Genomic DNA, 18,228 nt, shown 5'->3' on the forward strand with positions numbered 1-18,228 from the left:
ACCCACACACCTGATTTTAACCTCTGCCATTTCCATTTATTCATTTCATTCAATAGCTGTTGTTAACACGGAAAAAGAGTCATGGAGTTTAAAAAGACCATGTCTCATACATCCCTAAATATTATAGCAGCTCTAAATTATTTGAAAAATAAATATATACTGTGGCTAACACCTCTAAGTAAGTGAAATATACTTATAAAGCTGTTTGGTGTATGTGTACACTGGCTCAATTGAGGTTGTTGTACATGTGTTTATGTGTTAGAAAACTCAAACATTTCAGTTTTAAGCTTTTAACTTTAGGACAAATATACAGTACAGAGCTTAGCAATTGGCAGCGCTACAGAAGAACATTTGTCTGGATAGGAAGTTCTGTTTCACGAGAAATTGTGTTCTCTTGATTTCTCCATCCTCATGCTGACAGGAAATGATGGAGGAGGAAGAAATGCAAGTGGGGGAAGCAAGGATACAAATAAAAAATGGACCCTCATTCTCCCTTTGTTTGTCACTCCAGGCTCATCTCCAGCTTTCTATACAAAAGCTGTCGAGCCTGAAATACTAATGCGCTAACCGACAATTATCTTTCTTACATTTTTTTCAGAGCAATCACTTTCCCTTTATTCTACTGTTTATAATGAAAATAGCTTGATAATGACCATTTTACTATTTATCAAGCAATAGCTTCTGTCATGTCACAGAGTACACTGCATGTTAACCAATCAGTCTAAATGCCAGTTTTACCCCCAAAACAAACACTTTTGCTGCGAAACACTGGATAAAAAAAGAAGCTATTTGACTAACTAACAATTATCACGTCAAAACGAAACATGTTCACAAGCATGAAGACTGTGCTCTAGCTCTTACACAAGTACATGTAGCTATGGGGAGGAAATAACAACAATGCAGACATGTTGCCTCAGTCATGAACTGGTCTCTTATAATAACAAAATCCTGCAGTAGGACTTTTATACACACCATAATTACGCATCTATCATGTATGAGATGAAATATCAGATGTAAAATACTTTGTCTGAAAGGGGCTAACACAGTATATTGTGTGCTCTCATTACCATTTAATTGAAAAAAGATGCTGTGATTAAAAAGACTGCCCATACCGTCCAACCCTACTTTCACCTTTACAGGATTTTGTGTTGAGTCACTGATCTAACATCAAAACCCACCACACCACAATGTTATAACAACTTAAGACCCTCTTCCTGTCACGCTCCCACTCGTTAAGCCCCGTTAGTACAAACAAGCAGCGCTGACCACTCGGAGATTACTCCACTGTGCCCCTCTCTGTTGCCACAGTACATGAAGGCATTGTGATGGCAGCTTCCTTGTTTGGAAAGCACAGAAAACAGGTCGCTGCCATATTGCTGAGTCCTCTTTTTCCGTCATTTGTTTCAGCACGATCCTCTAGCACATACTTAATAGTCCTGCCATGATCTCCCCACCCTTTATTGTTGTGCATTTCAGTTGAGTTCAGTTGAGTTTCAGTTCATTGGTTTTCTGTGATTTCTGACTGTGCTGAGTCAGGCACTATGCTGGATTTCACCTTTCTTTTTTTCATCAGAACAGAGTAAAGCACAGACAGATGTTTGACTGTTAAGTACAGTACACACAGGGGTAAGGTTCACAATAACTGTGTCATGAGGTAGTGTTGTACCTCAATATTCAGTGTTATACTGGTTATGGTCCAAAATACTGACTTTTAAGATGTTACTACCTGTAAAAAATGTTTAATCTCAGGATCCGGTTTTCAGACGGACAAAAATTAAATTAGAGGCAATACACCATTGCATTGTTTTCTAATGACTTGAAAAACACAGATGCACATGCAAGTTTTTCAGCTTCAAGATTGTACATTAGCATTAGCAAGATTAGATAAAAACAAATGTACCAGCTTGTATGCTGCCAATTTAATGCGCATCATTGGGAAAGTCTATTTTGGGAAATTAAATTTGATATGGCTTGAACTATCCATCCATTTTCTATACTGCTTATCCGTACAGGGTCATGGGGGGCTGCTGCCAATCCCAGCTGACATTGGGCGAGGGCGGGGTACACCCTGGATAGGTTGCCAGTCTATCACATGGCTGACATATAGAGACAAACAGCCATTCACACTCACATTCACACCTATGGGCAATTTTAGAGTCACCAATTAACCTAATGTGCATCTCCGTGGACTGTGGGCGGAAGCTAGAGTACCCGGAGGGAACCCACGCAGACACAGGGAGAACATGCTGCCTTGAACTAGTAAACTAGTAAATGTATTTTGTCAAGTGTATCCTCTTTATTTTGAGCTGATTTAATGTATCTGAAGGACGCTAAATGAGGCTATGATGAACTGAAAAGAGATTTTAAATTATCTTGAGCTCTGATAAAGAGTCTTGATCTTGCACAGACAAACCATGAAGCTCAGTATTTTTAAATAGCCCCATCTCAACTCCATCAGCACCAACTGCACCTGTTTCCCAGTTCTGTTATCAAAGCAACCTTTTGCGTTGCCAATAAATGTTTACTGCCCTCAATCTACAGGCCATTATCAATTTTGACAGTACCTTTCATGCTGACATGGCAAGTGTTTTCAACAGTTCAGCAATTATGTTGTGCCCATGGTGCACCATTCCTGAGTATTTCCCATCCTTTCATCACCATGCCAACCAGCAAAACATAGGAAACTGAAACAATGAACAGATGAGGGCCTGAATATCCTGGTTACTGTTATGAGTTCATCTACAAAAGACACAGTGATACAGTGGTAATCATTGACTGTGTGTACATGCACAGCTGTCAAACACAACCTGCACTTTGTGCTTTTTATAGTATTCTCAACTTTCTACACATTTCCCCCCACAATTTATTTAGACATTTTCATGCAGTTTCCTTTTTGGTATCAATGGTAACATTACAAAAGCAAAAGTCAAATACACCGCTGCACAGCAACCATGTAATTGTGTTAAGCTTTCCAAGAGTCTGTCAGAGTCTGCCCTTATTTCCTCTAACTCTGTCTACCTGGATACTCTTGGAAGTGATTAGGCAGAGAAATTCAGACTACATTCACAGTTCACTCAGAAGTACATTTCCTGGGATCATTTTATGGAAATTGAAAAGTCATTTATTAAACTTGGTTAAAAGGAAATTATTACTTATTATTTATCCAAATGAATTACGGTTGCTTGTTCTTTATCAGCAGTCAGAAACCAGTTTTTAAGTTGTTTACATATGTTTAGAATGGGTTTTGACTGAATGAGTAAAAAGGTCACAGAGGGTGGTAGTAGTCACAGAGTGATTAGTTCAATGATATCACATCAATGTGCTGCATATTTGACGATTTTTTTAACAGATTGCTCTTCTTTCAGGTCTGCTGCGCATTGTACAGCTTGATCTGGATCTGAAATACCGGACCAACATCAGGGACCTCTTCCAAGAATTTGACCAGTTTCCTCCAGGAGCAGTAATAGGCATCACCAGAGAGATGCAGCCAGTCTACAGGTAGACAATGTGCACCCAACACACCAGCTATGACAGGGCCTCCGCTGTGTTCAGTACATTAGACTAAATGTTATATTTTTAACATCTCTTTATTACCACACAGAATGTAAATGCAAAAATGTTTTTCACATGAATAGATAAGTAGTAATTAATTAATCATTTCTTTGCCTTTATTCTGAAAGTTGCAATGAGAGAGAGAGAGAGAGAGAGAGAGAGAGAGAGAGAGAGAGAGAGAGAGAGAGAGAGAGAGAGAGAGAGAGAGAGAGAGAGAGAGAGAGAGAGAGAGAGAGAGAGAGAGAGAGAGAGAGAGAGAGAGAGAGAGAGAGAGAGAGAGAGAGAGAGAGAGAGAGAGAGAGAGAGAGAGAAAGCCTTTAGAGTATGCACTCTACCAGAAATTTATTCTGTGCACAATCCACTCTTGCATCACATGTGGTTTACAGATGTATAAAATTTCCTGACAGCCTGCTAACATTAGTGAAAATAAAGTGGCTACTGTGGCAAGAAAAGATAATAAAAAAAAACCCTTTGTAATTTAAATTTCCTTTTTTGAAGGAACTGGTGCTTTTTAAGATTTCTCAAAACAGTGATGCTAATTTGTCAGGGTCTTACAAAATAAAAAAAATCTGGCTATGCAGTCTTTCAGAGTTATCTGATACAGAGACAACACTGAACCAGTCTACTGCTTTGCCTTTGTCAATTGTTGACATGCACATGAATAACTGTGCACAGTGTATTGAGTCTCTACCTTAATTTTGATGCTGCAGCTTTTAAGTGTCCACTCAGTGTCCCCAGCTAAGATTGGATCAAGGGCCAGCATCTGTCAAGAGAAAAGCCTTGCTAGCTACTGGGCTTTGATTCTCAACTGGAAGACATCGTAAACTGTGTGATGTGTCCAGCCAGAAGTCTATGGACAACAGTTGGACTATGGTGTGAATCACTGATCCCTGGTCTTTGTTTGAGAGAAATGAAATTGACAGTTGTCACAGAAGTGAAACGTTTTGATCTTATAAATTTAGTAGCACATCCCTGGGTCGTTGTGACTAGGGTTGAGTATCGAGTACAGACTCTAATGGAGCATGAACTGTCACATACTGTCACATCCTGCAAACTGCCTGCTGTATTTCCACATATAATAATTTTGCTCGCAAGATGGTCAAACCCCGGCACTAATATATATCAGTCTGTCTTCCGTACCAGCTGGTCCTTGCCAATCTTGCTGCAAACTCTTGCTAATATAACCAAATTGTTTAGGTTGAACATTTTTTCATAATAAACGTATTTGTTGGTATCATTAATTTATTTTTCAATGCTCATTCGTCATATTTATGCACCGTTTTGTTTAGAGTACCTGCATGAGCAGGTGTCCTTATTGTTTTTCCTTTTTCTGTAATGGGTTAAAAGCCACCATGCTAATCTAACTCACTCACTGGCCCCAGATGGATTTTATTATTAGTTTCTGGGCCTCACTCAGTTATTTTCTCTCAAAGTGAGAACGACCATCAGAAGTCTCTCATACAGACTCACAAGAACTACAGCAGTGTTACCAGTCATTTCTCAACTACAAGCAAAAATTAAAAAAATTTAATGACACACCATTTAGTGGCCTTTCTAATAGTCCATGTATTTTCATGGTTAATGAAATGCCAAAATTGTGAATTCTCCCGTCAGATACCAATAACCAGTGCAGGAAAAGAAAATGCAACAAGATAACAAAATTAAAAGCACAAACCTTAACCAGTGGAACACAATTAATACACGAAACTCCATTCCATTAATATGTGAAAGAAACAGGCTTTTCTGTTTCTTTCACGTATTAATGGAATGTATCCTCGTCACTCAACACTGTTCTTTAGTTATGCTTAAAAGCTTTTTCCGATATTTCGTGTTTTGTTTCCGGCGGTCCCACTCACATTTTTGCACAAATTGAAATTAAATTAGAAATACACTTCTGATGTGTTGCTATGTGTTCCTTTTGGAGGCTTTTTCGTGTGGAGAGATTTAAAGCCTTGTTAGTAATGAACCATCAGTTTCATGGGGAGCCTTTGATTGGTGAGAGCATACAATTTTCAGCTTCTCTCTCTCTGTTATGTGTATTTGGCAGTCAATCTACAAGAAAACTACCAAAAAAACAACATTTATAATTGCAGAAATCCCACTCAGTTTAAGCAGTAACACCATATTATTAAAGCCGTACACAATAATGCTTTAGCTTTTGCATCATTTCAAGGCAGGATTTATTGAATATGCAACAGAAATTAAAACTGAATAGAAATTGAAAGGGGACAGAGTATGCTGAAGTGTTGTTGATGTGCTGCTTACAGCATGAACTGGACTTTGAATGAAACGTGAAGCTCCGATAACATCTGTTATCCATCATTAATAATCAGATAAATGTTACCATGGCACAAAAATCAGCCAAACTGCTCAGAGCCATCCTTTTACCTGCCAGCATAGAGACAGTGCTGCAATAGTAGCAAACTTCAATAGTGATCCATGATAGCAGCCATGAAGTAACATGAAGCAAGATGGTGCAACACTGTGATGTGATGTTTTCATGAATACACTGTTTTAAGTCCTTCATGGGAGATAAATAATTGAGGATTTGGCAGGATCTAAGCAGAGAGACGGCTCTTGTCAGGAAATGTTTTGTTCTCATCCTGTGAATCAGATGCGCCTCCTGTCTCTTTGTCAGACCTGTCTGAAGTAAACAATCTGCTCATCCTCTGATCTGACAAACTCTGGCAACACACTGATAGGATCCATATAACCTTCTGTAACTGGTTGTATTTGCTCTACAGGTCAGGTTCATTGGAAACTTGAAATTACATAAGTAAAGAGTTCAGGTTATGACACAACTTGGTGGCCCTGCAGAGCTCTCATCCTCATTCCCGCTCTCCACTTATAATGGCTAGCCCCTCAGACCATTGTTTATATTCTTATAAACACAACTCTTAACTTAGCAATGTGCAGAGTGGAAGGATGTGTGTGGAAGAGTCATTTCAACAATTACTGAAAGTTATAAAATACTTCAGATTCAGATTCTTAGAATTGTTTGCTTATTATTTGAATAGCAATTTCCTGATCTAAATCTGAACTTTTTAGAGTGGCATTTCTGAATTTCATAAAGGCAAAGCTCTTGTACAGCTGCTTGCGTTACGACAACATTTAACACTGATGCAAGTCGATGAAATATTACTGTATGTTAAACAGGAAAAATGGTTTGTACGATTGAGATAAACTTCTCCACCTTCTCCTTCGTCTCCTTCAGCAAGTCTTTGCACATCAGTCTGGGAAGTTGTTGAGTAAGAAGTTTTGGGAATCAGTACACAAATCAAATTTCCGTATTATCCTCCCACTTTAGCTTTCCTATCAGCAATTTTTTCCACATATTTACTTTTGATCTGATTAAGATAAAAAAGATATAAACAAACCAGATTCATTCACTAAATTGTAAACCAGCTTAAAATGTGTTAGTCATTACTGGCAATGATGTGTGTGCGTGTGCATATGTGTGGAGAATAGGGGACTCAGAGTTTCAAGCTCTTTGTTCCTCAGCTGATTTTTCCGTCCCTCTCCAAGATAGTAAAACAAACACGCCTGGTACGTTTAGACTACTGCACTGTTTTCCACTCAGGCACAGCATCAAAACAGGACATCACTGTGTCTGTGTGTGTGTGTGTGTGTGGTGGGGGGGTAGTAAGATTACGTGAGGCAAGGTCAGGTGGGAGGTTTCAAGTAGCAGCTGCTTACTGGGATAAACACACAGCCAGGTGGTTTCCTCTGGGTTTTTAGATACTGTGTGAATGAAACAATAAATCAGAACATGTTTTTTGTGAGGAGGCAAATGGAGATATAACTTGCAGGTTTGATAGTTCAAATGTTTCACTCATATGTAGCCTTCATTTATTAGTATCTCTATCTGTAAAAGTGTATGTAAGTTTTCTTTTAACAGTCCTCTTTTCTAACAGTTGTTTTCATAATCAAATAATCTGCTGATTATTCTCTCAGTCATTTCATCAAATGACCAACAGTCGAAAACCTTAATATATTCAATTGCTATAATGTTATGAAAAAGAAAAGCAGGAAATTCTCACATTCCAGATATTAAAACGTTAGATGTTATGCATTTGTGGTTGGAAAATCATTAATAATTGCAATAAATTTTCTGATTGACTATTCCATTTACATTTACTCATTTGGCAGATGCTTTTGTCCAAAGGAACTTACAAGTGAGGGTTAACACTAAAGCTTCGGTGCAGTGGGAGACCTTGGTAAAGTACTACATCTATTCAAGTGCAAGGAGAATTTATCGCCTAATCGTTGCAGGTATAAATTAAATGTTGCAGTTAAAAGTGCAGTTTTTTTGTTAGATGTGCTAACACTTCCTGTCTTAAGTGTGATACGCACGCACTTCAGTGCATTCATATCTTAGGACTGATGGTATCTGCGTTCACTTAATGGGGAATGTTATGAATGTGTAGTGGCATCACAATTTGTAGACCTTAAATGTTTTGTATATAATATGGTAACTGCCTCATGATTTTGCTGACAATGTGGTTGCCATGGTGTAACAAAGCTGATAAATGATTATGTCATTTGTATTTGTGTGAGCAGGTCTGTGTATGTGAGACAGTAATGCTTAGTCTGCTTAACTGTAAATGTTGGTAATGTCAGGTCTCTGGGAAGTGGCTTCAGAAGTGGAGCCATAGTTTTCCTGGCAGACCTCAATTGGCACCAACATCCCTAAACAGATCCCTATCTCTGCCCTGCCACAGCACTTGCTCAATGGTTTACTAACCCTGGGAGTCCCCTGCTAATGTTGTTCCTGTGTGAGCTTATTTTAAACAAACGGCGGCGTAGCAGGAGATCGTGCCTTTTAGCATGAACAGCCCTACTGGTTTAAATTTAAGGATGTCTGCAAAGCTTGGGCTCTGGCACGCTGGATGCGTCACGTGTGCATGCTGGCTGCAGAATGTCTTGTTTTTTGTTTCCTTTTTTGGCGCCCATGTTAGAGCAAACACACTGCCTACGTGAAACACATGTCTCACACCTCACAGCTATGTCGCATGATCTGGAAGTTTGCCATCTCACCTACAGAAAAGACCTGTTGATAGTCATATTGACATTATAACAGCAATATTACACAAAACAAGCTGCTTCCATTATATTTTTTATGTCTAGGCTGAATCTGAACATGTCACAGATATGAAAAAATATAAATATATATGGACAGTGGCATCATAGAAACATCCAACATTCAAGTATCCTGGAAACTCTCTGAAGAGAGACAGAGCCGGCAGTAGCAGCAACGCACACACCACAAATCCATTGTGCCACCAGTGTTTGTCTTTGGATGCCATGTTATGAAGAACAGCTCTTTGTATTGACATTTTCGAGTTTTCAAGTTCAAAGTTTTGAAGCACATTCCAGGACCAGCAATTGATTTTTCTTTTCTTTTTTTTTAAAGGAAATCCAAAAGTGTTGGCAGCTGTTTCGATTTACGTCACTGAGACTCTCAAGGATATTGCTATAGTAGTGCTCTACAGCTTTACTGTAATAATTCAAGGAGCGAGCAGGGGGTATTTTTTTCTTGAACTGTGGTGCCTTTAATGTCAGGTGTAATTCCTGGATATAAATTCAAGTGTTTCATTCAAAATGAAATACACATTGACATAAATCAGCAGGTGTTTAACAAAAACTAATTTGATTGACAAAATAATAAAAAATCATATATTAAATTTCACATTTCAACCTAAAACTTAAAACTTGGTTTAAAGTTGGGGTTAGAATTAAGTTTTGGCTAGGGATAGGCAATCATTTGTAACGGATAAGGGGCCAGGGAATACATTATGTCAACAAGTGAATCCCATAGGAATAGTGAAACAAGTTTGCGTGTGTGTGTAAAGTAGAGAGAGAAAACTTTGCAATCATTATGTGTTTGATTAATGACTTTCCTTTTTTAAATATTCTTCAGTTTGTTGAACAAAACATCAGCCTCTGTCTTCTGTTCCATGAGTGTTTTCACCGTACCTGTTGTGAGATTCACAACCCATAAGCAGATAAAGAAAGTTTGTCTGTTCTGTTGATTTTGTTATCATGTCAGAACAGGAGAATGGCAGGTCCTTCCTCTGTTTAATGTTAATCCTGACACTTTAATTTTATGGTGAGAGGTTCATTTGAAACGTCCTGAATATGTTTGAGAATTTTTATTGTGGAAGGTGAGAAGGCCACTTGGTGGGTCCAGGCAGTCTGCAAAGCTTTAAACCTACTGCTTTATTTCCAAGTGGAGGTAATAGAAAGGTGATGTGTCCTCACTACAGTGGTAACACTGTCACTGTCTTATTTTGATAATAATCCAGCGAAGCTAATTATTTAAGAAACAAATCCACTACCAGCTTGTTAGCTCAGTAGTCTGGCTTGTCAGCCATTAGCCAATGGACTTAGTTATATTCTCATTTTTGAAACTAGGTATTATCGTGGCATTGTATGCATCCTCTCCACTGGAGTGTTTTCCTGTGTTGAGTGGAGAAGGCTCTCGACTCCCACTCTGTTTTGGTGCTAATGGACAGAGCATTATGCAGGAGAACGCATCCTCCCACCAGCCACATTCAGATCACATCACCACTGAAAAGTTGATTATTGAAAAAAATGCCCTATGTCTTTTCTCTGCAGCTACATTTGTAAGGTTCTAAGGCCCGGGAGACAAGACCCTCTTACATAAGTGTCACAGTCCAGAACCACAGACACAGTGAGAGACATTAGCCGGAAACTAGTCACTTTATGCTTTGTGTATTGAGGCTCCGCTGCGTGATACATCCCACATATTCCCTGTTTTTGCTCTAAAGTGGAATCAAATGTAGAATGTGAAATATTCAATTTTCCAGTGGTTACATGTCTTAGTGTTTCCAGGCAGATGGTTGTGAGTTATGTAGCAGTCTCACTGTGACATCCTTGTCTGCCCTTACTCTGGTCTTTATGAGTTTTTTTCAACTGATAAATATAACGTTCTTGCAAAAAAAACCCCAAAAAAAACGTATAATCATAATTCCCTAACTCAATAGACATAAAGTGTTAAAGGCTTGAATGAACCTAGATTTATGCTATATGTAATAAATTAAAACATTAATGCCTTTTATGATTTGGATTTTAAATTTGCAGCAGCACCCTATGCCTTCTTTTTATTTGACAGCTCCTCTTTTCAATCAATGCTGGAATTCTATTTAATATAGTTTCATCATGTTGTCAAAATACAATGTGCTGAAAGGGACGAGACATTTGATTTGTGTAGCCCAGAACCAGATTCCCCTCTTTTAGCGACAGTGTTTATGCAGCCTTCAGAGAGCAGGCTGTTTCTTGTCCTGAACACAGTGGAGAACACATTTGGATGCGATGGCAGCACAGAATGTCCCTGTCACCTGCTAATGCTTTTCATTCTTTCATGAGTGAGATAGAGACACTTTACTTGAAAGGTTGGCAGTGAAAATTGAAGGCAGGAGACCATGGAGCTGTGAACTGGCAGAGCAGGAGAGGAGGCACTTGTAGGAGCAGTGATCTAAGCCTCAGAAAGAGGTTATGTGTCTAGTTTGACTGAGTCTAGTTTGAGTGTTCTGGTACAAAGGAACAGAAACTGAAGCCATTGTGACAGAGAACAGAGCTGCATTCTGTACTCGACACTCAAATCTCACAACTCCTCAAAGGCCAAAGTGACCGGTTTTATTGAGAACTTAGACAAAACAAACTATGTCAAAGCGTACTGTATATATTGAAGTTAACCCACATGTCCTATACTGTCACTCAGGTTATTATGTGATGTTGGCCAAACTCCAGGCTTTTTTTTTTTTGCTGCCTTGAAATGAGGATGAAAACAACACAGGTATGTAATACAGTAATTGTAAACACATGCCTTTGTGCATCAAGTCTACAGTTCTTCTTCAATTGATCCTGACGTTATGTATCTAACAACAAGACTATAAACACTTTCATGTGTATTTTATGCTACTGAGGATTTTTTTGATTGAATATGTAAAAATTACTTCCAAAGCAGTCTGAGTTAAGCAAATCAAAGTTAGTCTTTTCAGTAATAAATTCCCTCTTTATGTTATCATGGACTCTTGCTGAGCAGTAGTGGAGAGAGAGGGGTAATTTTGTACTAAAAGTGCCTAATTGCAGAAGATACCACTTAATTGACTAATGCAGTCTGCTGAGGCCTCTTGAGCTTCAGATAAACTTGGGAATATATTTTTGTACTTAACGAGGACTGTGAATTTTATCCCCATCACTGTTATTACTGCCTTATCTATCACGTCTCATTACCAGACTGGTGTCAGTCATATATCATGGCCACCATGACAGTGAAGTAAATGTGGTTTGAATCACACACATTTTTATGTCATAACAGCAGACTGGAAAAGCCTCTGTAAATGTTCCCTCACTGACCGTGCTCACCCTGAATGTGTCTGTGGGCACGTAGACCCAGTATATGTCTTAAAGATGATAAATGTTCCACAGGGGCCACAAGTCCCCAGCTATTAAATTGTATAAAGCTGCGTGGACAAGCCACAGCTGCTGAATATAGGTCAGTGATAATATCAAAGTGTGACTCAGAGAATCCACTGCTCCCACTAGATTTGATCAAACTGCACAGAGGGAGAGAAAGATCGAGAGAGAGGTATCCTCTACTTTTACAAGCATAATTATCCCATGTAATTTTCCCATGTGTTTATCTGCACCAAGAGAGCAGGCAGAGCTCAGTTGATTGTAAATTTCAAAATTTGTTTATATTTTAGTAAGTACAGATGGCCAGTACCAAGAATAATCTTGTGTACACATGCATGGGAGAGAGTGCATTCTTATTTGTCCTCGTGTTCGGAAGGAATGAAACATCACTGCACCAGCTGTTAGCCAGAATATAGAAAAGAGCACTTTGTACTTTCTTGAAGTGAATACTGAACCATTCTTAAAAATAAAAATAGCACAGGCACAACTTAGTAACCAGTGGTCCCCAAAGACTCAATAGAAGTATAAAAACCACAGCAACATGAGCATAGTAAGAAAATGACAGATGTAGACATGATTTTTTCCTGTTTCCTGTTCCTGTCCTGTACATTTGCAAACATCAGGGGTTGAATAGACAACCAACAACTCAGTGCTTAAAAGGGGGTGGGTATTTTCTGGAACTGGAACCATCCCAGCTTTGGTCAAATAAACTGGAGCTTTCCAAAATCTCCCTTCCCTCTTTGGCTTTCTCGCCAGTGTAGCTCCTCTCCTGTCACACAGCATTTTTTGAGCATCTTGTCCCAGTTTAGAAACTTCTCTGTTTTACAGACGCCTTAATGCCATTGCATCACCTCTATGCTCAGTTCTTTAGAGGTGGAAGAAGTGTGGGTTGAATACTGCAAATACTAATTGTGGAATAATGTAGTATATTTCTGTCATTTGAGAAATGATTTGCCAGGACTGCCACAGCCTAAAATTACAACAGGACTGCTTGATAGTTTTGCTGACGGCCATGTCAGTCAAGTGTGCCAAAATAGTGACCTTGCTTTACACCAAGCATAACATAATATAAAGAAAATACTATACTATACTATACTATACTATACTATACTATACTATGCTGTCTATTGCACTAGACTAAAACCTTTTCTTGCCCAGGAAACCTTGGGAAATAATATTAAGAAAACCTACAAAAGGTCTTACTTGTGTGTACATATATCAAACCTGTGCACACAAATGTTTGCTGAATGAAGCTCTTGTGTGTCATTTAGTTACTCCAGAGTTGGTATATTGGCAGAACAGGGTGCTGAGTTGGCACAAGCCTCTGACAGTCCTGGACCAACTCTCTTCCTGTTTTTGGCCACAGTGTTGTTTGTTCAGCAAACGAGTGAAACAGAGCTGCCCCTCACTTTTCTAAATGCACAGCCGCCCAAAGATACTAATAAATGAGATATTTCACCGTTGGTGTGCAGCTTCTTCACTGTACATAGATTCAGGAAAGTATTGTTTTTAATCACTCAACCAAAAAGTGACTGTGTTTTACAGAGGGAAATGTGTGTCAAACATGATTCACAACTTTCCTGCATCTTCTAGTTATGCTATAATTTTTTAATTACCTTTTTATTGCACAGGTTTTTGTGTCATTATTGGGCGTAGACAAAGGTAATCTTGCAGGCACGGAGAAGTTGCACAGTGAAATTCCTACAAAACAAGTAGTGTGGGAAGCTTAGTGAGGGCTTGGTAACATTGACTCCTGTTTCTCAACTGGCTGCCAAACATGCCTCTCATGTGGAGCAGTTACTCCAGCAGAGCAGGGTTATATAAAATGGGATGCCGCGACACAGCTAATACATTGACTTCTCTTCATCTGTTTGTTCACCTCTGAAATTTTTTTTTTTGCAATTGGTCAAATTCATCTACTAATATATTTACTTCATTTGTACAGAACTTTTAAGTCAGAATTCTAAAAATAATAAAAAAAAAATATATATATAAACATATTCACCTGTGGTCCTAATCCTCCTCTGTACATTTGAACTGATTTTGTTTGTATGTCATACATGACAAAAAATATGTTGTGGCGTCCTGGTGGCTCACCTGGTAGAGTGCATACCACTTACACTCAGTCCTTACTGCAGTGGCTCTGGTTCGTGTCCAGCCTTCCAGTCATCACATGAACTCACAGTCATGTTGAGTAAGCTTCGGCTAATACCTCTTTCCTTCTCTCTGCAGACACACCTTTTGGCAGTATCGTAAGGAGAACCCTCAGACCAGAGTGGGTGAACCTTTTCCTGATGGTCTCCCAGGCTTCAACAGTGGTGTGATGTTACTGGACCTTGGGGCAATGAGGGCCTCGGCTCTCTACAACCAGCTGTTGAAGCCCAGCAACGTGGCCAAACTGGCCGATCAGTACCGCTTCAGGGGCCACCTCGGGGACCAGGACTTCTTCACCATGATCGGCATGGAGCATCCTGAACTGTTTTACTCCCTGGCCTGTGGCTGGAACAGGCAGCTGTGCACCTGGTGGAGGGACCACGGATACGGAGATGTGTTTCAGCTATATTATCGCTGTGATGGACCTGTTTATATTTACCATGGAAACTGTAACTCACCTATACCAGATGACTGATGTATGTGCTGCACTGATGCTACAACTGAGAAGGAGTTGATGACATCTATAGTACAGTTTAAGGGAATTATTTTTGGGAGGACTGTGACTTCTATGGCAGTTTTCCTTTCTTGACCCTGCAGCCATGGTCACAGACTCAGTCTCCTGCTGGTCAGGGGGCTACTGAAGGGCCCTCCCACACTTGCTACAAGTGTGGTGTTCATCAGTGTCATTTTAGAACAACAACAGCTCTGCATTACAGCAATGCATTAGCATTTCTTAAGGTACTGAGATGATGAACTAAGATCAGTGAGCTTTAGTTTGAGTAACAGATCAATCAGATAACACTGCAGAAGAGTTTGCGACCTTACTGCCCTTGAAAACTTTCATAGTGGAAATCATTTTTTGTCACAAAGATCATGGCATGACTAAGTAATCTACCTGGAACACACATATCTGTGATTGGCCAGTGTCACACCTTGCTGGAAGACGTAGCGTTGCGTTAAGGCAAAAGTTCAACTTCTTTGCTGGGGCACTCTGCAGTAGCACCACCACTGTGTCGGTGTTGCCCTCGTTCAAATGAATGTGGGGGGGGTTATGTCAGTAGGAAAGGGAAAGCAGCCTAATGCATCATACAGTCAATGTCAAGTCATTTTTCTTTTCATTTGCTTATATTTCAATTGATTTCAATAAATTTTGGTATTTTTGTTGAGGGGAGTCGAAGAGACGTCTGTAATTCACACGGAATTTCATGTTGCCAATAGAGCTGCACAGGTGAGATCAACAGAAAAGTTAGCCAGCAACTATTTTGATTATCAAATAATCGTTTGGGAAAGATGCCACACACTTGCTGGTTGTAGCTTCTCAATTGTGAGAATATGAGGGCTTTCTGTGTCACATGACAAATTGAATACCTTTGAATTTTGAACCTGGTGATTGGACAAAACAAGACATTTGAGGATTTTACCTTGGGGTCTAATTAATCATTACAGCGTTTTTCACTCTTTTCTGACATTTTATACACAAAATGATTCATCAATAAATCAAGAATAATTACAAGATTCATTTATAATTAAAATAATTGTCAGTTCTCTCCTTATTTGCTAACAAACGTTGAAATATATGTACTAGATATATATTCAGCAAATGTGTTAATTGCCACCTATAAATAAAACACTCCTGTACTTTTTTTCCACTTCCCTCCCACTGCTTACTCTGTTTCCCTGCACTCCAAGCTTTCCAGCGGTGGCCCAAGTTCACCCTGCATTGCCTTATCTTCCTGCAACGCCACACCAGGTGAGGGCTAATCTGGTGCCATTTACTTTCCACCTCTGTGGCTTGAGGAGGAAAGGGAGGGGTATGTTTAACACCAGTAGACTCCATCTTTCCGGAGCCACGTGGGCGCAGGATACAACACAATACCACAGTTCCTTTCAAACACATCTTTCTGTAGATTGGAAGATAGGGAGGGGAAAAAAAATCACACCAAAGGGTGTTAGTGCTCAGCATTTGAAGTTTAGCTGAGGCCGAACACACAGGTTTGAGGAGGAGCGGTACGTCCAAGAGTGTGACTGCAGACACTGACCCACTTCTGAGTTGTCTTGCTGTGCTCACTGAATAAGCAGCCAGATTCAAAGACATGTCAACACTCAATATTCATTAGTCAGGGAATTGTTTGAGGAGATGCACAATTAAGCACGCACATACACATAGTGAGAGTGAAGCAGCTGAGTGCTCCACACCATCAGTGGAGTCAGAGAAAGGCTACTGATGACACCTGAGAATAAACATCACTCCAAATCAATAAACTTCCCTTGAATTCACCCTGAAGCTAGAGTATTGGAGTATTGTAGTATTGTGGAGGAAAGGAGGGGTCTTGGTGTCTTGAATACTGAAACATAGCTTCTGTTCTGAGGTCTTGACTGCACTTAATCACTTCAAAACACATGCTTTATCACCAAGAGTTATCTTGACTAGACGATTGTTTCATTGATTCTACTGGCTTTAATATTAATTGTTCATTATTTCGTACATTTTGCCCTATTAACTATAAATGTATAGTAATTTGCATAACTACAAAATTGCATGTGGAAAGTCTGATCTCAAAGGAAAGCTGTATGCAAATGGAAACATTGTGAAAAGGCAGTCCTTGCTCAAAATCGCATCACCATTTTGACAAATAAATGCAAAACAAGAAGTGCAGTAAGACGTTAAATGTGTTGATACCAGAAACATATCTATTGCATTGGTTGGCAGTCATGTTAAATGTTGGTCTTGAAGTTGATGCCCTTAAACATGCGAAACTTCTCATATCATCCTTTTGTGTTTTGTCATCCGTTTTTCCCTTCGTACTGTACACATCCATTACAAGAGCTATCCTTGTATTTACAGTATTAACCCAGGTTCACCTTTTAGTACCGGCAAACTGACTGGTTTGCATCAGTGAAATGAATGTGCAATAATATTTTTAAAGGGCTAATAAGTGTTTGCAAATAAGTGTGTAGGTAAATGGTCCACCTGTGTGCAGTGTTAAAGATGCAATGTGACGTGTTTGTTTCATGACAAACGTGAAAGTAGCTTTACAGGATTTTTTCTTTTTCATAGATGAGCTTCCTGTGACAGAAATACCTAACTATCTAATTTGTCACTTTTGTGTCAGCCTTCATAAATCAGTTATATGTAAAAAAAAAAATGTATGATGTTTTATGGAAAATAAAAATGCAGACAGAAGTTTCCATCTGTTGGCATTTCAGTTGTTAAGCAGCTCACTTGAGAGATGATCTTTTTGTTTCTGTGTGTGTGTGGGAGAGGGAGAGTGGCAGCATGCTTTCAGTCACTGAAGGGTTAGAAGGAGATGGTAAATAAATCAATGTATGTTAATAGGGCACCCTGAAGTTTCTCATTATTCAAACCTGTGGCCGTGTTCTTGTTTGTCTGCTACAAGCTAGACATGACCTATTTCTGTCACTCAAATTTGCCAGGGCAGGCAGCTGAGGCTTCATACACAGAAAAACAGCATCAATCAGACTTGACCCCTGAATATGCTGACAAAAAAACAACCCAATTTACACCTGTGCGTCTTCTATCAAAATATGCCAGAATATAATGATAATTTCTTTGTCTGCAATGAAATTAGATACACCATTCTTTTGAATGGTGTTTTCTTGTAGACAGTACTGTAGCTACGGAGAGGGCAGGTTCATGCATCTCTAGTTTTTTGGGGGTTTTTTTAATTATTATTATTATTTTTTTTTTATGAAAGAGTTTTATCACACAGCAGCAAAAATGTAAGAAGTTGTTTGTTTGGGTGAGAGTCATGCATTTGTTTCTCTCACAATTAATGTGTTGCTGTGTGAATATTTATGCATTTTAGCACAACTGACTGCACCATTAACAGCACAGCTTTTTACACTTTCTGCCTCCACTGGCTGTTTGAATTTCCAGGGCCTGGCCTTGTATTACAGCTCTCATGGAATTATATTAGGTTGAGCATAATATCCCCGGGCTATCCAGCCTATCATTGTGCTGTGATTTCTGAAATCCCTCATTCTGGGTTCATCGACAAACTCTTTGAGCACATTTACCTTGAGGGCAACCAGCAGTAACAGCAGGCTGGTATAGATTTG

The 18,228-nt window shown here is 39.2% G+C and overlaps 1 protein-coding gene across 5 annotated transcripts in view; it reads left to right on the forward strand.

Annotated features, from left to right (window-relative positions):
• xxylt1 (xyloside xylosyltransferase 1) overlaps positions 1–17,487 on the forward strand; it is a 31,401-nt gene extending 13,914 nt beyond the window's left edge. For all 5 annotated transcript variants that reach the window (XM_071488004.1, XM_071488003.1, XM_071488005.1 and 2 more), the window contains 2 exons: positions 3,366–3,498; positions 14,227–17,487. In XM_071488004.1, the coding sequence (XP_071344105.1) occupies positions 3,366–3,498; positions 14,227–14,623 (530 nt within the window). In that variant the 3' untranslated portion in view covers positions 14,624–17,487. The remainder of the gene's footprint in view (positions 1–3,365; positions 3,499–14,226) is intronic.
• Positions 17,488–18,228: the final 741 nt, after the last annotated feature.

Source organism: Trachinotus anak, unplaced genomic scaffold (assembly GCF_046630095.1).
Source record: "Trachinotus anak isolate AG129_WGS33_773 ecotype Australia unplaced genomic scaffold, CSIRO_AGI_Tana_v1 ptg000010l, whole genome shotgun sequence".
NCBI lineage: Eukaryota > Metazoa > Chordata > Actinopteri > Carangiformes > Carangidae > Trachinotus > Trachinotus anak.